The sequence below is a fragment of the Peromyscus maniculatus genome, chromosome 4 (genome assembly GCF_049852395.1).
Source record: "Peromyscus maniculatus bairdii isolate BWxNUB_F1_BW_parent chromosome 4, HU_Pman_BW_mat_3.1, whole genome shotgun sequence".
NCBI classification, from domain to species: domain Eukaryota; kingdom Metazoa; phylum Chordata; class Mammalia; order Rodentia; family Cricetidae; genus Peromyscus; species Peromyscus maniculatus.
In genome coordinates, this window is record NC_134855.1 from 62,059,012 (window position 1) to 62,079,784 (window position 20,773).

Consider the following 20,773-nt stretch of genomic DNA (forward strand, 5'->3'; position numbering starts at 1 on the left):
AGTCACTGAAAATTCAGGAAAAACTTAGAACTGTTTGTGGTTGGGTTCTATTTAAAGAATGTTTGAGAAGGAATGAAGCTATGTTAGGTGTAACACTGGAATGAGAGTGGGATCTCCTGAAATTACCCAGGCTGGCACTCAACTCTGACTCCTGCCTCACCTCCTGTAGCTGGTGTTATAGGACTGTGCCACTAAGCCCAGCCTATGGGGCTTACTCACTGCCAGTATGAGAAGTCTAGCAAAAGCCTCCACAGGGGCCTGGAAGATGTTACCTCCATAACCACTTCCAAGAAGTAGATTAAAAGTAGTTGCTTTAAAAAAAGATTTACTTTGTATCTAGTTTTTTGTTTGTTGTTTGTTTTACAAAAAACAACCTGGTCTTATATAGACCAGGTTGGCTATGGATTCCCAAACTTCCAGTCAGCCTCCCAAGTGCTAAGATTGCAGGCATACACCACCAAACCCAGCAACATCCATGTTTTTTGTGTTTCACATGTTTTACTCTACAATTTCCACACAGAAGTTACTTTGCACTGTGAAATATACAAAGACCAATAACCCCACAAGGCTGGTTGTGTCCATTCTTTAAGAAAAAACTTAAACTTGACCCTTATTCTCAGATACTTTAACTTTTATTAAACCAATCCAAACACTCTTACAATGCCTTGCTGGAGGGCTGCCTCACCACTGAACCATCATTTCTGGTGAGGAAGAAACTATGGCTTCAGGTACACAGCTGAAGTTTGGCCATGCACTATCATAAATGCTTCAACATCTCCAGGGAATGAAAGCTGCAAATAGAGAAGGGAACGTCTGAGTCAGGTTCCAGGCAATCCCAAGGACCAGGAGAGACACAGACCTGCCCGCCCACCTATGGTTAGCGCTCGCTCAGTATGCAAGTGCAGAAAACATGCCAAAGCACTGTGTAAAGCACTAGGGACAAAAACAAATCCATGTAACCAATAATGGGGGTGGGGGTGGGGTGGGGTGTAATGATACCTCATCACACAGACTACCAGCAAAAACCAGCAAAGTGCAAGTAAAGTAACAACAAAGATTCTGCCACTACCAGGGAGAAAAACCTTACAACAGAAATGTCACACTCTTGAACCAGGAAGATTTGCAACAGACTCATGGAATTAAAATAGTCACCAGAGATGGGAACTGAAATAGTAAACAAATGCAAAACTTGCCCATACCTGTAGGGCAAGACTTTTTGGGGGGGAGGTGGGGGTGGGGTGGGTGTTACCAGCAGGAATTCTACAGTTTTACCCCTCTTTTTAAATCCCGCGTGACACCACCGGGCGGTGGTGGCGCACGCCTTTAATCCCAGCACTCGGGAGGCAGAGCCAGGTGGATCTCTGTGAGTTCGAGGCCAGCCTGGACTACCAAGTGAGTCCCAGGAAAGGCGCAAAGCTACACAGAGAAACCCTGTCTCGAAAAACCAAAAAAAAAGAAATCCCGCGTGAGGTACGTTGTAACGGTTTCTCTCTGAGTCTACCCCAGTGTGCATCCCTGTGTCATGATGCAAACCTCAGCATGGGGACTCCCTGTCCAACGTCCTTACGAAAGGTACTTCTTCAATTCTTTAACCACCTCTTGAGGCTCAGGAAATTTGAGCTTTCGTGGCGGGCCCTTCTTAATACCAGTCCAGAGTTCGGCACCTGGGAAAGGATCGGATAAAGATAAATTATGGTGGCACTCACTACTACCCCATCCCCTCAATCATCAGGTGGCCAGGTTTCCTTTCTCGCCCCTACCCCCATCGCGGCCTCCACTCACGGCTGTTGTCCGGGCGCAGCAGCGTCACCTCGAAGCTGCCCCTCCGCGGCTTGGATGGGTTCACCTGCACAGGCAGCTCTGGGACCTCCAGCTGCAGAGCCTGGCTCAGGGCAGCCGCATGGCGCCCGTACACGCGTCAGCTCGTGCTGCGGACACAAGGAGTTGCAGACGGGGCCTCGGGTCGCAGCAGCCAGGGCCTACGATTCCCTGCCCCCCGCGACTTCCCACCCCTCACCAATGCTCGATGACCACCGCCGGGCCCTCCGCCAGTTTCTCGCGCTTGTCTACTGTATCTGCCGGCGCAGCCTTCCGCTTTCTTCCGACGGGGGCCATGGTACGGACCTCCGGTGGCCGAGACAACGTGGGGATGATGTGGCGACACGACCCCAGGGAGACAAACCCGCAACCCAGAACTGCAGTTGCCAAGTCCAAACCACCCAGCAAAGGAAAGCGCGGCTGGCGGCACCCACGTGATGTAAAGGCGGGCCCTTCAAGCACAATCAGGCTGCCTATCAGAAGGGAGGTGGGGGCGGTGCGGAAGACCGGATCAAACCACCCTGCGCCGCCAAGGGGACATTCATCCGAGACTCAGAAAAAAAAAACACACACACACATTTGGCGCCTTTTTCGGTTAGGGGCTTTCTGTACCTAAACCTCCTATCCTGAGATCTGTAGACCAGTTCCAAGTGAAGTTTAACACTGCATTTCCGTGCCGCTTGTACACAGACTACAGAAACTAACTAACTCGGACAGAACTTGGAGAGCCACGTCCTCAAGTGAGAAACCAAAAGGTATGGCCTTTGATGTTAAGTGGGCTTTGAACCCGAGCCCATTTATAATCTCGGCGCTGTAGCTGGCGCCTTTAGTCTCAGGTATTTAGGTGAATCAAGAGGATCGAGATTTAGAGGTTAATCTCTCCAACCAAGCAAGACCCTCACCCACAAGCTTAAAAATTAATTAGGGTCTAGAGGTGTGTTTGGCTTATAGAGTCCCCGAGTTCAATATTCAACCTTAGATTTAAAACACAAAAACGAACAAAAAATGGGCAGTTCCTTTGCAGCCGCTCACTTTCTAATAAAGGAGAAACGCCGAGGCAATCAAAACAAGAATCCCTTTATTAGGGAAAGCTGTGTGGACCAGAAAACAGCTGTCCAGACTCGGGGCTTTCTTCTTCCCATCCCACACAAAAGAACCTCTTAAGTTTACATTGCCCCTTCCTCTCAGTTCTCACAATACAGGGGGATCATTCAGTTCTATTTCCAATGACGAAAATTCTGGTTTAAGGCTTTTCGTTGGGATCAGTGACATTTAAAGATTAAATTACAACACATAAACCCCTTTTGGGTGTTTTGCCTTCATGTGTATTTGTGCACTACATGCATACAGTGCCAGCCAAGTCCAGGAGATGATCAGATGGAGTCCCTGGGACTAGCGTTGCAGACAGTTCAGCCCCTCCCCACGGAGTCCTCTGGAAAAATAGCCAGTGAGTGCCTAACCACTGAATAATTTCTCCAATCCTTTAAGCTTAACTATCTTTTTTTTCTCCCGAGACAGGGTTTCTCTGTGTAGCTTTGGTGCCTGTCCTGGATCTCTCTCTGTAGACCAGGCTGGCCTCGAACTCACAGAGACCCGCCTGGCTCTGGTACCAGTGCTGGGCCCACCCGTAAGCTTAAGTATCTTAATGAATGCCACAGATCAAGCCAGAAAGGCCTAAGGAAGAAAGGGTTCTTGAGGAAAATTTCTTAGTGCGTTATATTCTGACATCTAATATTAGAGTTTAATTTAGTTTATGCTTTGCAGGCTCACTAGGAGGAATAATGATACCACAGACTGGTGATATCCAAGCGTTGAATAGCAGTTTACACGCTGACCCAACCTTGGAGGGAAACCATTTCTACCTCTGTCTATGAGATCACTCCCTTCCAGAAACACTTGGCCGAGGCAGAACAGCCTTTCCATAGAATGCTTCATAGTTCGTTAGATGCTTCTTTAAAACCCAGAAGCAGGCTCCCTGCCCCAACCCAGGCACAGCCCAACAGGAGAAAACAAATGGCCACAGCCTCAGGCAAGGATTGTGGTTACAGCTGGAATTGGGCCTCAAAGGTGCCAGAAACTGACAGAAGCAAGAACAATGCAGGACCTATTTGTCCTTCTTGTTTTCCCCATCCGGCACAGCAGAGGGAGCAGGGGCCACAGGACTCTCTTCCGACACACTGTCTCCACCCTTTGACAGCTTCTTGGCTCGTTGGTAGAGTTCATTCAAATTGAACTCTCGAATCACATTCTCCTATGCAAAGAGATGAACAAACACATCAGGCACTAGGTGGGAAGGTAAAGTCCAGAGCTTGAGAGTAGATGTATTTAACTAAGCACAGTCTAGAAACCCGAGGAATCAGAGGGCAGAAGTCTGTCCTAACCTAATTTTTCTTTTCTATTAGAGGTCAATTTCTGTACCAAGAATTGTACCTCCATGCAACTGTAAAGCAGTCCTATGAGTCATGTGTTACTACCTCAGATTTACTGATGAGGAACCTAATTACATACAAACTACAGGTACCTCATAGACCAGGTCTTATTTATGATTTTCCTCAGTATTAGCAGCAAGCATATAACCAATCTGCTGAGTGACTTACTAGGTGACATCCAGTAACTAATCTACACCCTTAAAAACAGTGGGCAAGTGGCAGAATTCAGAATTAAACCCAGATTAAGTACAAAGCCCATTCACTGTTGTATATACTTCTCCAAACCATTGCCCATTTTTTTCATGTACCTCAGAAAAGGTCCAAGAGACGGCTCGTCCTTTCTTGTCAATCTGTGGCCGCCGAATTACCTCCTTGCCACCTTGGAACAGGATCAGGGTAGGGAGTTGTTTGGTGAGGGGTGACGTGCTCACTTTGTACCTATAGGGCCCAGAGAGGACTTTGTACATGCAGCTGTATCCATCACATATATCACTCTAAGTAATTCTCAGCTCAGACCCTCTGCCCAGGCATCTACATACCGTGTGCTAACATCAGTATAGCGTCCAACATCTACCTTCCCGAAATTTAGCCCTGTACAGTTGTACCTGCAAAAAATATATTATTTAACATACTGAAAAATACAGGGATGGATCAAGGGAACTAGAAATAGAGATACCTAGGTAAGAAAGGGAGAAACAACTTTGGATGTGCAAAATTAGGCCAAAGGAAGGAAGCCACAGAATTTCCATTTTTGACATGCTTCACTCTGCATACTCACTTGAGGGACAGGTCAGCATAGATGGGAGCAAATGACTGACAATCATTAGACCAATTGGCAAAGAACTCCACAATCCAAGTGACCCTCTTGTCCCGCTCCAGTTCTTCCTACCACACAAAGGGAAGAGAGAATAGGCTGAAACAGCTGGGCATCTGAGAAGATTCAGACCTGTGACTAACTCCTTAGCCTCAACTTCCCCTTCCGCCTAATCAACCAGTACCCTGACAACCTTTTCAGGTTTGTTTGTTGGTACCGAAGATTGAATCTAGTGCCTCACACACGTGAGGCAAGCACTCTACCATAAGCAAAATGACCAATTTTTTTAATAACCTAAAAAAACTTAATGGTATTTATTGTGTGGGTGTAGAGACATGTGCACTGCCCACTTAAGAGTCAGTTTTCTCTTTCCAGACTGAAGACTGAGGTTTGGCAGCAAGGACCGTCTTTTTTACCCACTGAACGTTTTTTGTTTTTTTTTTTTAAGTATATATATATTTTTTATTTATTATTATTGCGTATGTCTATGTGCCATGGTGCACATATGGAGGACAGAGGACAACTCTGTGGAGTGGGCTCTCTCCTTCTACCTGTACATGGGCTCCAGGAACCGAGTTTGGCGGTCAGGGCTCGTGTGGCAGACGTCCTTACCTGATGAGCCATCTCACCAGTCTACCAGCCTTTCTTTTGAAACAATCTTACTGTGTACCTGGGGCTGTCCTGGAACTCACTATGTGGCCTACACTGGCCTCAAACTTGCAGCAATCTGCTGGAGGGTGGTGGCATACACCTTTAATGCCAGCATCTGGGACGCAGAGGCAGGTGGATCTCTTCGTTCAAGGCCAGCCTGGTCTATGGAGGGAGTTCCAGGACAGTCACGACTATACAGAGAAATCTCATCTTGAAAAACAAAAGTGAACAAACAAACAATAAAACAGGAAAAAACAAAACAAAACAAATAAACAAACAAACAAAAAAAACATTCTTGCAGCAATCCTACCCCAGGTACCAGGAAAACAATTATGCATCACCAACCCCAGTGATGATTTCCATCCTGAGGCCCCATCTTTATGAATAAAGAGCACAAAACCACAAAGCAGGAACCAAGAAACAAGAAACAGAAAGTAGAATACTCACGTCAATGGTTTTATCATTGAAGTACTTGATATACTCAGGACCCATGTACAGGGGGGGCTTGCAGGTCATCAGGAACACTGAACACAGAGAAAAGATGTCAGAGATACATACAGGGCCTTTTACAGGGTTTCTGCAAACCCACTCAGGAATTTCAGACATCAAAGAATACACATGTATACACAGATCGCCAACACATATTCCTCTTAAAATACTAAGTGAATACTCACCACCTGCACATAATTAAGAGCTACAAATATAACTCACTAGGTGTAAGATAAGGACTGGAATCTGGTCCTCAAAAATCAAGCCTTTATCAAAGAACTTTACTGTTTCAAATAATTAACTATAGAACCATAACATGATAAAAGCCATTTTCTCACCTATGCAGAGGGTGAGGTACAGTAGACCCATTCGAATATCCAGGCGGAAGAAAAGAATTGCGTTGGCCACCTTACTGAACATGAAGATGTTGCCTACGTGTTGCTCCACAGTGACTGGAACACAGAGATACCACAGTCAGGCTGGGCTGAAGGCTCCCACTCCTTTGTCCCTCTTCCTGGGGTACTTTGAAATGGGAACAGGAGGGAGAGGATACAGAAGTTGAAGGTCAAACTAGCCCCTGGCATGAAATATGAAACTAGTTCATTAAATAACACTCCTCCAATAACATGAAAAAGGAGCTTCTGAGGGCATGCGTCCTAACCCCCAATCAGTGCAAAGCAGGGAAGCTTACTGGATCTGCGGTTCTTCATCATCACAATGGCACTCAGGAACATCAGGATCTCCACTTCTCTCTGGAAGAGAGCCAGTGACAGCTGAATGAGGCTGATAGGATGAGGGCAAAATATGAAATGCAAAACAGGAGTTCCAGCTTGGGTTGGTGATAAAGAAGTAACTGGATCTGGCTAAGGTGTAGTGGGACCACCAAGTCAAAAGAGCTAAGTTAGAGTCTACCCTTGGCACCGGAATGGTATCTTTCAGCAAATCCCTGACCTTTGGGTTTTCTCTTCTTTCTTTTTCCTCTCTCCCTCCTTCTATCCTTGAGACTTGCTCTCATTATCCTGCCCAGGCAATTCTCCTGCCTCAGCCTCTAAAGTATCAGGATTACAGTGGTACATCACCATGTCCCACTAGTTTTCTTTAACTACATTTATTGGTTTCATGTATGTACTCCCATGCATGGGCCCAGCACACATGTGGAAGACAGAGGATAACTTTCCTTCTCTCTCACTGTGTAGTCCAGGCAAGTTTCAAACTCACTGAAGCTCCTCCCACCTCAGCCTCTCTAGTGCTGGGCACTTTTTTGTCATTTGGTTTTGAGAAAGATCTTGCTGCATAGCTTAGGCTACAATGTTTTGTCTTCATTTGTTTTAGAGAATGTTTTGCAGGTCAAGAGGGCACCCAACTCCCTATGTTGCTTTAAACTTGTGATCCCGCCTCCACCTCCTAAATGCTGATATTACTACACATGTGTACCACCATGCTGCACTTCTTAACAATTACTATTAGTAGTAGTATACTACAATTTCTTTTCAGTGAGTCTCAAATTTTTATTGTTTTGCATCTTCAGGATAGCCAAAGTGTAAGTCCACATTAGTAGTGCACACTCGTGAACCCAGCATTCTGGAGGGTGGAGGCAGGAGAAATGCCAAAAGCCCAAACCTATCTTGGTCTACATAACAAGTCCCAGGCCAGCAAGGGCTATAGGCACAGCTCCACTGTTGCTGGCACAGCCTGAGGAGCTCCCCTAATCTTTTAGGAGCCCTTTCAGGTCAAATTGGGACTCATAGTTTCATTAAAGGAGTTTCACAGTTGGCCAGTCTAAAGAGTTTGGTGTGTTATGTGTTTATTCTTTTTTTTTTTTTTAATATTGTTTTGCCTGTATATATTCTGTGTGAGGGTGTTGGATCCTGGACTTACAGATAGTTGTCAGCTGCCATGTGGGTACTAGGAATTGAACGTGGGTCCTCTAGAAGAGCAGTCTGTGCTCTTAACTGCTAAGCCATCTCTCCAGCCCCATATGTGTTTGTTTTTAACGAATTATTTTTACTTTATGTGTATTAGTGGTTTACCTGAATGTATATAAGTGTACTTACTATGTGTCTACTGCTCGCAGAGACCAGAGGTCAATGCTGGAACTAGAATTATGGATAGTTGTGACCCACCATGTGGGTGTGAGGAACCTTACCCAAGTCCTCTAGAAGAGCAGCCAGTGCTCTTAACTACTGAGCCATCTCTCCAGCCCCCAGAGTTGAGGTCTTCTTAAAACTATTTCAATATTCACTTTTATTATTTTTTATCACATGCATGTTTGGATATGTGCAATTGATTGCATGTGCCTAAAAAAGACCTCTAAGGCTGGAGTTACAGGCAGCCATGAGCCTCCTGATGTGGGCACTGGGAATCAAATTTGGATTATCAGAAGAGTATTTGGGCCGGGCAGTGGTGGTGGTGGTGGTGGTGGTGGTGCACGCCTTTAATCCCAGCACTCGGGAGGCAGAGGCAGGCAGTTCTCTGTGAGTTCGAGGCCAGCCTGGGCTACAGAGTGAGTTCCAGGAAAGGCGCAAAGCTACACAGAGAAATCTTGTCTCAAAAAACAAAAACAAAAAAAAGAGTATTTGGGGTTTGTTTTGTTTGTTTTTTGGGACAGGGTTTCTCTGTGTAGTCCTGGCTGTCCGTAACTCACTCTGTAGACCAGGCTGGCCTCAAGCTCACAAAGATCTACCTGCTTCTGCCTCCCAAATGCTGGGATTAAAGGGCATTCGCCACCACTGCCTGGCATGACAGTATGTGTTCTTAACCACCGGGCCATCTTTCTAGCCCTAAGCTATTTTAGTATAGGCTTGTGAGTATGTAGGTTAAGGGAGAAAGAGGAGTTCAGAAAGACTCAAGTGCGTGTGCACTTCATTTTCTTCACCATAGTCATCTATAACATACTGGTGGGATTTGAAGTTATCTTCAAAGGGCAGCTAAGAAGCCTAGATGAAATCATAAGGCGATTCTTTTCTTTTTTCCCTTGGGTTTTTTGAGACAGGGTTTCACTGTGTATCCCTGGCTGTCCTGGTACTGGCTATGTAGCCCAGGCTGGCCTCAAACTCAGAGATCCGCCTGCCTCTGCCTCCCAAGTGCTGGGATTAAAGGAGTGTGCCACCACAATCCAGCTTCATGGGTGATTTTTTTTTTAATTTATATATTTATTATGTATACAGTGTTCTGCCTGCATGTATGCCTGCAGGCCTGAAGAGGGCACCAGATCTCATAATAGATGGTTGTGAGCCACCATGTGGTTGCTGGGAACTGAACTCAGGACCTCTTGAAGAGCAGCCAGTGCTCCCAACCTCTGAGCCATCTCTCCAGCCCCCATAGAGCAATTCTTAAGAGGCACCTGGCAGTGTTACAACTTATAAGGTACGACTCTAGAGCACAGGAATGGAGGAAAGTAGGGTCTTTGGCGTGGTGTCGTTTTGAGATAGGGTCTCTCTATGTAGTCTTGACTGACCTGGAATGTGTTATATAGACCAGGAGGGCCTATATCAATCTCACAGAGATCCACCTGCCTCTGTCTCCAGAGTGCTGGGGCTAAAGGGGTACTACACAAAGCCTGGAAAAGGTATGGCATCTTTTTTCTTTTTTTAAATTTCAGGGCTGAGGACCAAACCCAGGACCTTGTGCTTGCTAGGCAAGCGTTCTACCACTGTGCTAAATCCCCAACCCCAAGGTATGGTATCTTTAATGCAAACAAAGTTAATAATCTTGTTTGAGAGTCCCAGAAATGTCCGAGGAAAGAACGAGCTCTACCCAAGGTTATAGTAATACCTTCAGGCCTTAAGTCTGGGTCACTGCTATTTTAATATAAACATTTGTATAGGAAAGGAATATTAGCTCTATGCTCACAACCTTCACAGTGAATGTTAATTGTTCTGAAATTATTGCTTCTCAGATGGTGAGGGGCTCCCCTCGACTCGTGTTTTTGTAATCTTCCCCCCCGTTTTTCTATTACCCCCTGAGGATGATAGCGTGTGAAATTATGGTGGCCAGGGTAGTCGTGCGGTTGCTTTTCCACCTAAGTCATTTTGTTGAATTAGCGACCAAAGTCGACCGGCCTATCAGAGAATTAAACAAGGTTAGACAGCAGTTTCTGAAAGCTGTGTGACCTTGGAAAAGTCGCCTAACTACACTGAGATCAGTTTGCTACATGGATAGACAGACGGATAGATGAATGAATAAATAAATAGAAATGGTATTTCTACTAGATAGATAGATAGATAGATAGATAGATAAATAAATAGAAATTGTATTTCTACTACTGGCCCGTCTTCCTCACCGGTGTCCCAGGAAGCTTGGCATCATTGTAGAAAAATGTTCATGTGTGAAGAAAACCCTGGAATATTTCTCCATCTTAAACAAAGGGATTAAGAATAGTAACGGCCCAGCACTCGGGAGGCAGAGGCAGGCGGATCTCTGTGAGTTCGAGGCCAGCCTGGTCTCCAAAGAGAGTTCCAGGAAAGGTGCAAAGCTACACAGAGAAACCCTGTCTCAAAAAAATAAATAAATAAATAAATAAAAAAGAGAATAGTAACGGCCTAGGATCTCCACTAAGTCTGTAGAATGGTTACATCCCGACATCTACCCCTGTACTTTCATATGCAGCTGCAGGGGCAGAGATGGTCAAGGTCGAGAGCTACTGAGGCAGGGGGGCGCTCACCCAGTCAAAGTCACACGGGTTACCATCTTCGCGCTGCGTGGGGAGACCGTTGCAAATCGGCGGCACTTTCCTCACGAGGAGGAAAGCAGCGGAGAGCAGGGCAGACAGAAGGCAATAAGGTCGGGCCAGCCATCGAGAAAGCCGCGGCACCGAGTACACCAGAGCAATCAGAGGCGCGAGGACAGCCATCTTTCCTGCCTGTGCTCTCGCAGGCTCCGTCCCGCCCCCAGCTCTTCGCCCCGCCGCCCCCCACCAGCGAGGCTTCTATTGGGCCAAATATCCAGATGCAACGCCTCCGGACCCGGATGTAGATCTCTTATTGGGTGCTATGAGAGATCAGAAAATGGGTTAGGGAGTCTATTGGTTGAGGTAGTTGTCGCTTTTCTACCTGAGTCATTTTATTGGCTAGAAAGACTGCGAACTGCTTCCCGAACAGCGACGGAAGTGGCTGCCGGAAGATGGTAGGCGGGGCCTAATGCATCCAATGACGGGAAGCTCTTAAGGGGCCGGGGGTGGTGCTCTGTGAAAGTAACTGTCCAATGAAAGTCATTAACGCCAGGTCCCGGGTAACGCAGGAGCGCAGAGTGCAATGGAGAATTTCACGGCGCTGTTTGGAGCTCAAGCTGACCCCCCGCCGCCCCCAAGCTCCCTAGGCTTCGGGCCGGGAAAGCCGCCGCCGCCACCTCCACCCCCTCCGGGAGGGGGTCCGGGCTCGGCCCCGCCCCCGACGGCGACCTCGGCCCCCGCGGGCGCAGACAAGTCGGCTGCTGGAAGCGGGCCCTTCTACCTTATGCGGGAATTGCCCGGTGAGTAGTGGGGCTTAGGTGACGGGTGTGGCCATCAGCCTGCTCTGCGAGGTGTGAGGTAGCGGGCGACGCGTGGCCACTGGGCAGCTCAACGCTCAGAAGCTTTTTGGCGAGTCATAACCCTAAGAGATAGCTTGATTTCTTGGGGTGGTTTTTTGGGGTGGGCGTGAATATCCGGGACTACTTCTGGCGAGAAGTTCTGTGATTGGGTTCCTTGACTGCCGTTTGTGACTCTATAAAAAACGTGAGCCATTGTTTGGAACCCGGGAAACCTGATTTAACATTTCTGGAGACTTTAAGATTTTAAAGTCTGTCAGGTATATAGCAAGTTGCCATCCTCGTCAGGGACTCGAAGGTTAACATGTTTAAAGAAAATACTAAAATTGAACCAACTCTGTCATTCATACCATTATTTGGAAATTGGGGTCATGTGGCTCAGTGGTGGGACTCGTGCCTGCCGTGCTTGAGGCGGTGTTTTCACAGAATGTTCTCTGAGTAGGTAGCATTCAAGAGTAAACAAAGCCACCCGTGGACAGAGAACAGATACTTCTAGATACAAGAAACTTGATTAGCGCAGTCCTGGGGGAGGATTTGCCCTGGAGGAGGTGGGAATGGAGGGTGGGCTGGGGGTAAGGGGAGGGAGTGGGAGGGGGGAGAATAGGGGAACCCGTGGCTGATATGTAGAACTGAATGGTATTGTAAAATAAAATAATTTAAAAAAAAAAAAAGAAAGAAACTTGATTAGGAGTCAGTCTGTTTGGGGGAAAAGCTTGGAATATCTGAGGGCCAGAAGACAGATTGGACTCGAGTTAAACAAACAAATCCAGTAGTGATGGGAGATAGGCAAAGGCCTTTATAAGGCAATATAGGGTGTGTAAATTTCAATGGGTGCAATATGATCTAATTTATTGACTTTCAGATATTCAGCAGAATGAATGACAATGGGATAATCAGAAGTTACCAGTCAGTGTTCAGGAAAGAGATAATGGCTTGGACCAAATCTTAGCAGTAAAGAAGTAAATGGATACAGGATACATGTTAGAAGCAGAGCCTACAGAAATAAAGAACTAAATATAAAAGGAGAGAGGAATTGGGTCTTGTACAGAGGCTATGGTAGTCTGAGAGTAGGAAGTTGTGGAAAGAAAAAGGCTGACAGGCTGAAAATCAAGAAGTGTTCTGGACATGTTAAGTCTTAGGGACTTGTGATACTATACACCAGCACTCGGGAGGTGCAAGCAGGAGGATCCAGAGTTCAAGCCCAGCCTAGGTGACATGAGGTCCTGCTTCAAAAGGAAAAGTCCTTAGTTCATTTCAATAACTATTAGCAAAATAGTTTGACATTCACATCAGTGCGTAACAATTATTGTAGCCCTCTTATTGTATTTTATAATTGAGAAACTGAAGCATAGATTGGCTATGCTTTAGTGATAGGTGTCTTCCAGCAGTTTTATTTTAGTTGTGTTTGTTTGTTTGTTTGAGACAGGGTCTCACTATATAGCTCTGGCTTGCCTGGAATTCTCTGTAGATCTGACTGGCCTTGAACTCACAGACTGGCCTTGAACTCCACCTGCCTCTGCCTCCATGTGTGTGCCACAATGCCCCGGTTTATCTTTTGTATTACCTGTTCTTTTTTTTTTTTTTTTTTCCTTAAGATTTATTTATTATATATATAGTGTTCTGCCTACATGTGTCTGCAGGCCAGAAGAGGGCACCAGATCTCATTACAGGTGGTTGGGAGCCACCATGTGGTTGCTGGGAATTGAACTCAGGACCTCTGGAAGAACAGCTTGAGCCATCTCTCCAGCCCCGCATTACCTGTTCTAATTGTACCTGTTTATCAGTTAATCAACATGAATCAGTTGACAAATACTAAATTTCTGTTTGAGGCAGATGCTGGGTATGTAGGAATGGAGGGAGGGCTGGTGTGAGAAGTGGAGATCGTGGTTTGAGGCTTGTGCTTGTGTTTTCGTTAGTGTCAGTCTTACTACTTTGTAGTCATCCTTCACACATCTTAGGAAAAATGTTAAGAGCAACCTGATGGTTTTCAGAATTTGTTGTTAGCCAAAATGACATCGAGAACAAGATGTCAGCTGGGCAGAGGCGGTGCACGCCTCTAAGCCCAGTACTTGGGAGGCAGAGACAGACAGATGGTGAGTTCGAGGCCAGCCTGGTCTACAGATTGAGTTCCAGGACAGCCAGAGCTTAACAGCTGAGAAACCTTGTCTTCAAAAACCTAAAAAAAGAAAGAAGAGAAAAAGAGAAATTTTCCATGGATGAGTAGTGGTCGATTAGGCTCCAAAGCTAAGTTAGAATAAAAATATGAATAGGAGGAAGCCTGGGGATGTAGCACGAAGTCCTATATTCAATCCCCATACTTGACAAACCACAGAGAGACTCTGTCTCAAAAAAATTTTTTTAATAAATCATTTTTAAAAAGTATTAGATTCCATGGCTGAAGAGTTGGCTCAGTGGTTAAAAGCACTTGCTCTTACAGAGGACTGGGACTTGATTCCTAGCCCCCACTCGGGGCTCACCACTTCTTTAGACATCTATCATGTACACATGTGGCAAACATACGTACATGCAGGAAAAGTACTCATACATACAAAATAAGGTAAATCTAAAAAAAAGATAATTTAAAAAAAGTATTAGGCACAAGTATCATGATTTTTTGTTTAGTTTTCAAGACAGAGTTTTTCTGTAGCTCTGGCTGTGCTGGAACTCATTTTGTAGACCAGACTGGTCTCGAATTCAGAGATTCACCTGCATCTGCCTGCTGAGTGCTGAAATAAAAATTAAAAGCATGCACTGCCACCGGGTGGCTTGAGTGGCTTGCACTATGGAAATTTAAGTAGCAGTTTCTTTGCTTCCCCACCCCACCCCAGGACTGAGAATCACACTCAAGGCCTTCGACATTGCTACACAAGCACTCTATCACTGTTTTTTATTTTGTTTTGTTTTAATTAAGAAGTATTGTTTTCTACAGTTACAGAATGTGAGTTCCAATAATTGGAATAAAGAGGCCATAGTGATGTGAACAGGATTTAGAATTTCAAGAAGGAAAAAAAATGAATCTGCATGGAGTTCACATTTCAAGGTTTATTTTCAGGAATCATAGCTTCTGAAAGTTTATAAATCATTTTCAAAGACCTAACAGTTTTTTGTTTTTTGTTTTTTTTAATTTTTTTTAAATTTATTTATTATGTATATAGAAGAGGGCACCAGATCTCATTACAGATGGTTGTGAGCCACCATGTGGTTGCTGGGAATTGAACTCAGGACCCCTGCAAGAGCAGTCGGTGCTCTTAACCACTGAGCCATCTCTCCAACCCGCCCTAACAGTTTAAATAGAAGTTAAACTCATATTTCTGTAATTTTTTTTTTAGCGTTTATTTTATATGTATGAATGTTTTCCGGCATGTGTATATATGACTTACGTATGTGCCTGGTGGTGTGGAGGTCAGAGAGGGCGTCAGATTCCCTGGAATGGGAGTTACAGATGCCTGCCTATAAGCTGTCCTGTGGGTGCTGGGAATGGAATCTGGGTCATCTGCTGAGCCCCCTGATATTTACTTCCTTAATTTCCCCTTTTGATGAAGTCTCATGTTACCCAGGATGGCCTCAAAACTCATGTAGCCAAGGATGAGCATGAACTCCTGATCTTCCTGCCTCCTCCTCCTCAATGTTGGAATTACTGGTGTATGCCACTTAGTTCAGCTTGAACTCCTTTTTTAGAAATTATGAAAGCACCACGAACCTTCTCAACAGAACCTTAAGCATAACCATCTGGAAGGAGAAGCCCTGGCAAGCAGAAGGCAGTGCCAGTTATGAGAGGCATTGTAATGCCAAGTATCCCAACACTGTTGCACAGCACTCTTCTAGTCATTTGACAGTTTCGAGAAGGAAACGGGTGGAGGAAGAACTAGACCAGAAGAAAAATGCTTGTTTATTTCAGAAACATTTTTGTGTATAACCTGGGCACTAACTAGTCATGTGAATAAGACACCATCTCTGCCCTCAAGGACTCACAGTTCAGAACCTGAACTTTCCCAAGTAAATGATCGTAAACAAGTCACCTTATCTGTATGTTGTCAAAATTAATCAATGAGCCTTGAAAATAATGAAATGCAAAGTTATTATCCTATTACATAAAAAAAGGAGACAGCGGCAGACAGGACAGCTAGTATTAGAGCTCTAGTTGCTCGTATTTTGATTGAGTTCTTTCTAGGTAATACTTGGTATCATGAAGAATAAACATGTTGGTCACAAGCCACAAAAATCTGTTTTCCTGTGGTGATTAGTCTTTCTTCCTATTAAAAAATAAATAAATAAAGCAAGGCATGGTGGCACTCATGTGTAACACCAGCACTCTCAGGAGGCTAAGGCAGGAAGTTGCCGTAAGTTTGAGGCCAGCTAGAACTACATAGCAAGAGACTGTCTCAATAAATAAATACACCGCCAGCCAGCAGAGGGCCACTGGCAAGACCCTCATGCCACTGCATCCAATTTGTAGTAGTAACTTTTAGTGTAGCTGTAACTAAACTTTAAGGTTCTGTTACCCTGATCCAGGCAGAGATGTTTCTGAGACATTTTATAAAATGCAGAACAATATCTGTTTGATACAGTGTCATGTAAGTTATTCTAGTTAGTCTGGTTTTGTTTTGGGTTTTGTTTTTTTCAGTTTCTATCTCTGCCCTGCTCCATTCCTTTTCCATTCCTCTAGCCCACAGTATAATATTTTATGTTTGTTATATGTTACTGAGTTGGGGGTGTTTGAAACAGGATCTCACTATATAGCCCAAGCAAGCCTGGAATGCAACTGTCTTGCCTCAGCCTCCTCAGTGCTGGCATTACTGGCTTACAGACAGGTATGCACCACCACACCTGGCTATTATCACAGGTTTAGTGTCTGTTATCTAAAATGTGTCAAATTTTACAACTTTTCAGAATATTTGCATAGATTTTACTAGTTACATATCCCAAATCCAGAAGTGTGAAGTATGGAATGCTCCAAAATCTGAAACCTTTTGAGTGCTGGAATTCTGTAATTAGGGTGGTTTGAATAAGAATAGGCTCATATATTTGAATGTCTAGTCACCAGGGAGTGGAACTCCTTGAATAGATTAGAAGGATTAGGAGGTGTGGCTTTGTTGGAGGAAGTGTGTCACTGGAGGTGGGCTTTGAGGGTTCACAAGCCCATGCCAGGTCTAGGCTCTCTTTCTGCCTGTGGATCAGTAGGTAGCTCTCAACTCCTCCAGCACTGTGCTGCCATGATGATGAATTAAGCCTCTGAAACTGTAAGCAAGCCCCCAGCTACGTGCTTTCTCACCATTTTAAGATTTGCCATGGTCATGTCTCTTCACAGCAATAGAACAGTGATTAGATGTTCTTATTTAATAGATTCCTCGTTAGTATTAAAATATAGTCCTTCATGGGGCTGGAGAGATGGCTCAACAGTTAGGAGTACGGGCTGCCCTTGTAAAAGACCCAGGTTCAGTTCCTTGGGCAGCTCACAGCCAACCTAACTCCAGTTCTAGGGCACCTATCCCCACTTCTGACCTCTGCAGGCACCAGACACACACGGTACATATGTACACCTGCAGGTAAAATAAACATACACATAAAGTAAATCTAAAAATTGTTTTTCCCTTCAATCCCTTCTGGGTTAGTGACAAAAAAATTATCATCTGCTTTTGCTATAACTTGGTTATTGCTGTTTTCTAGGCAGTACAGAGCTGACCGGCAGCACCAATTTAATCACACACTACAACCTGGAGCAGGCCTATAATAAGTTCTGTGGGAAGAAAGTGAAGGAGAAGCTAAGTAACTTCCTGCCTGACCTGCCAGGGATGATTGATCTCCCTGGCTCCCATGACAACAGCAGCCTCCGCTCCCTCATTGAGAAGCCTCCTATTCTTAGTAGCTCTTTTAATCCGATCACAGGGACCATGTTGTCTGGTTTCCGCCTCCATACTGGCCCGGTGAGTCCCTTCCCTTCTTAGGGAAGAAGAAAAGTGGGGAGGCCTAATAGGCATGGAGGTAATTTTCTGTCCAAGTCTGGGAGAAAAGATTTCCTGTCTCTCCTCACCTGGACCTTACTTTGGTTCCCTCAGTTGCCAGAGCAGTGTCGTCTGATGCATATTCAGCCTCCCAAGAAGAAGAATAAGCATAAGCACAAACAGAGCCGGACCCAGGACCCTGTGCCCCCAGGTAAGAAGCACTTTTGTTCAGATCGAGACACTGGCCCGAGTCTGCTTAGTTCCTCTGGACTCACAGATTTCCCCAAGAAGAAATTCATGTATTGATATTTCTTGGGCAAGCAGTGACTTGGCATAGCTGCTCTATCAGCAGCTCCATGTCCTTTCTGGACACGCAGAAAAAAGCAGTTCCCCAGAGAAAAACAATGAAAGCATGAAATTGGCAGGCAAATGGATGGAACTAGAAAAAAATCATCCTGAGTGAGGTAACCCAAACCCAGAAAGACAGTCATGGTATGGACTCACTCATAAGTGGATTCTAGATATAAAATAAAGAACAATCAGACCACAACCCATAGAACCATGGAGGCTATATATATAGCATGGAGGTCCCTAAGACGACTGGCTTATAATAAATTTCGGATTTACTCAATTATTGAAAAAAAAAATAGCCAAACGAATGGAAACACATGAACTATGAACCAAAGGCTGAGGGGGCTCCCAACTGGATCAGGCCCTCTGAATAGGTGAGACAGTTGATTGGCTTGATCTGTTTGGGAGGCATCTAGGCAGTGGTACCGGGTCCTGTGCTCATTGCATGAATTGGCTGTTTGAAACCTGGAGCTTATGCAGGGATGCTTGGCTCAGTCTGGGAGGAGGGGACTGGACCTGCCTGGACTGAGTCTACCAGGTTGATTGCAGTCCTCGGGGGAGGCTTTGCCCTAGAGGAGGTGGGATTGAGGGGTGGGCTGGGGGGAAGGGGGAGAACAGGGGAACCCGTGGCTGATATGTAGAACTGAATGGTATTGTAAAATAAAAGGAAAAAAAAAAAAAGAAAAGAAAAAAGCAGTTCCCTCATGTTGGGTTTTCCTGTAGCCTTAAGAGTTCATAGCAGATCTTAAGCCCAACAGTTTATAGGCTCTTAATATCTCCTACAGAAACTCCATCTGATTCAGATCACAAAAAGAAGAAAAAGAAAAAAGAAGAGGATCCTGAACGGAAAAGGAAGAAGAAAGAGAAAAAGAAGAAGAAGGTAAGAGGGATATTATAGTGCCCATTGAGTTTTCAGTGTAACCATTTTTTGGTTTTTTTTTTTTGTTTTTTGTTTGATGTATACGTTTCCCTACACGTGCAGTGCCCAGAGACCAGAAGAGGCTTTGGCCCTGGAACTGGAGCCACCGTCCTATTGTGGTGCTGGGAACTGAACTCGGGTTTTCAAGACAGTACATGCTCATAACCAAAGCCATCTCTTCAGCCCCCATCTCACCCTTCTTAAATAGAATCCTTTGCTTCAAGTTGGACCCAAGATTGAAACCCAAGGCAAACATTTTTCTTTTACAACACTGGCCAAGGCTAGTTCATTTGTTCTTTTTCTCTTTGAGGTAGTGCCCTACCACTGAGCTATCCAGTCTCCTTTTTAAATTTTTTATTTTGCTTGTTTATTGATAATTTTTGAGACAGAGTTTCACTGAGTTGCCCAGGCAGGCCTTGAATTTGCAATCCTCCTACCTCTGCCTCCCAAACAACTGAGGTTCCAAGTCTATGCTTGCGGGCTTATCTTGTATTATTGACTTAGGGTTTTTGTTGTTTTGAGACAAGGTCTTAATGAGATTCTGCCTTGGCTGGCCTGGGACTCACTATATAGACGCTGGCTTCTATCTTTCTCCAGAGTACTGGGATTAAAGGAATGCACCATGTCCAGCCAGGTCTATCTTTTAGTTTCTAAATAGTCTTACTCCCTTTTTTCTTTGTCTCCTCCAGAACCGACATAGTCCAGACCACCCAGGTATGGGCAGCTCCCAGGCCAGCAGCAGCAGCAGCCTCCGCTAACAGGATCACTGAACTCTGCCAAAGATGGCTTTCCTGTTATATTGAACCTGCTGACAAAAACTGTCTTCCAGGCACGTGGGCACTGCCTTGGGGCATCCAACAGCTAGACAGGCCAGCCCCTGCTGTGCTTGTGACTAATATACTTTAGAGAAATGCCATGCTTTTTTATGGTTTAGTCCAGTTGGCTTTTTCATGGACATCCCTTTTCACAAGAAGCTGTTTTTTGGGGTTTTTTGTTTGTTTTCCCTCATACTCTTGTGCAATTTTATTTCAGGACGCCATTTGTTAAGTTTTTCTTTTTAAAAAAATGTGTTTAACAGACTGGCTAGTATGGCTACCTTTTAAGAGACAAGTATATGAGTTTAAGACAAGGCACTGCTAAGACATAAGAGATTTTGGTTCTTGCCATCACATTATTTCCTTAGGCTGGGAAATCAAAATGAGAGCAGAGAATATGGTTGAAAAGCTAGTTTGCTAGTATTTTCCCACAGCAGACACAAAATACTTTGCCCATAATGTTCAGTGCCTGGATGATCTTCAGCCCCTGTCAGGAAAGCTGGTCCAGATAAGGTTTATGCCTGTGTTGATACTCAACGGGGAACTATTATAAAACACCCACAATCACCAGTATATTTAAAAACAACTGGTGTTTTGGTGTTTGTTTTCTTACGCTCCCACCCTTTTTTCCTGGGACTGACCCAAGCTTTGTATATGCTGGGCAAGCTTATCTCCCCCCACCCCCTTATTCTTATTCTTTAGTTTAAATATGGATTTGGTTATTTAGGAAAAAGAAGCTTTTGGTTTGTGTTTTTTGTTTGTTTGTTTGTTTGTTTGTTTTTTGTTTGTTTTTTTTGTTTTTTTTTTTTGAGACATCATCTCACTATGTAACCCTGGCAGGCTATGAAGACCTCAAGCTCAAGAGACCTAACCGCCTCTACCTCCCAAGTTCTGGGGATCAAAGGCATGTACCACCATGCCTGGCTTTTTATTTTACTTTTTTAAAAAAAATAAGTATTTACTCTTATGTGCATTGGTGTTTTACCTGCGTGTCTGTCTGTGTGAGGGTGTCAGATCTT

The 20,773-nt window shown here is 44.8% G+C and overlaps 3 protein-coding genes across 3 annotated transcripts; 1 reads left to right on the forward strand and 2 right to left on the reverse strand.

Annotated features, from left to right (window-relative positions):
- Nucleotides 1-610: 610 nt before the first annotated feature.
- Selenoh (selenoprotein H) lies at nt 611-2,257 on the reverse strand. The gene is made up of 4 exons (XM_006989630.4): nt 2,018-2,257; nt 1,783-1,928; nt 1,534-1,664; nt 611-791 (listed from the first exon to the last, which is right to left on the reverse strand). Exons 1-3 carry the CDS (start codon nt 2,113-2,115, stop codon nt 1,564-1,566), a joined length of 345 nt encoding a protein of 114 aa, XP_006989692.2. The 5' UTR covers nt 2,116-2,257; the 3' UTR covers nt 611-791; nt 1,534-1,563.
- A 622-nt stretch (nt 2,258-2,879) lies between these two features.
- Nucleotides 2,880-11,964, reverse strand: Tmx2 (thioredoxin related transmembrane protein 2). Its single transcript, XM_006989636.4, has 9 exons — nt 11,652-11,964; nt 10,865-11,190; nt 6,893-6,953; nt 6,540-6,653; nt 6,160-6,236; nt 5,026-5,132; nt 4,787-4,852; nt 4,556-4,685; nt 2,880-4,069 (listed from the first exon to the last, which is right to left on the reverse strand). The coding sequence occupies exons 2-9, from the start codon at nt 11,051-11,053 to the stop codon at nt 3,923-3,925; spliced, it is 891 nt and encodes a 296-aa protein (XP_006989698.1). The 5' UTR covers nt 11,054-11,190; nt 11,652-11,964; the 3' UTR covers nt 2,880-3,922.
- On the forward strand, nt 11,211-20,721 carry Med19 (mediator complex subunit 19). The gene is made up of 6 exons (XM_076569818.1): nt 11,211-11,325; nt 11,440-11,670; nt 17,395-17,651; nt 17,784-17,880; nt 18,806-18,900; nt 19,629-20,721. The coding sequence occupies exons 2-6, from the start codon at nt 11,454-11,456 to the stop codon at nt 19,695-19,697; spliced, it is 735 nt and encodes a 244-aa protein (XP_076425933.1). The 5' UTR covers nt 11,211-11,325; nt 11,440-11,453; the 3' UTR covers nt 19,698-20,721.
- The last annotated feature ends 52 nt before the right edge of the window (nt 20,722-20,773 follow it).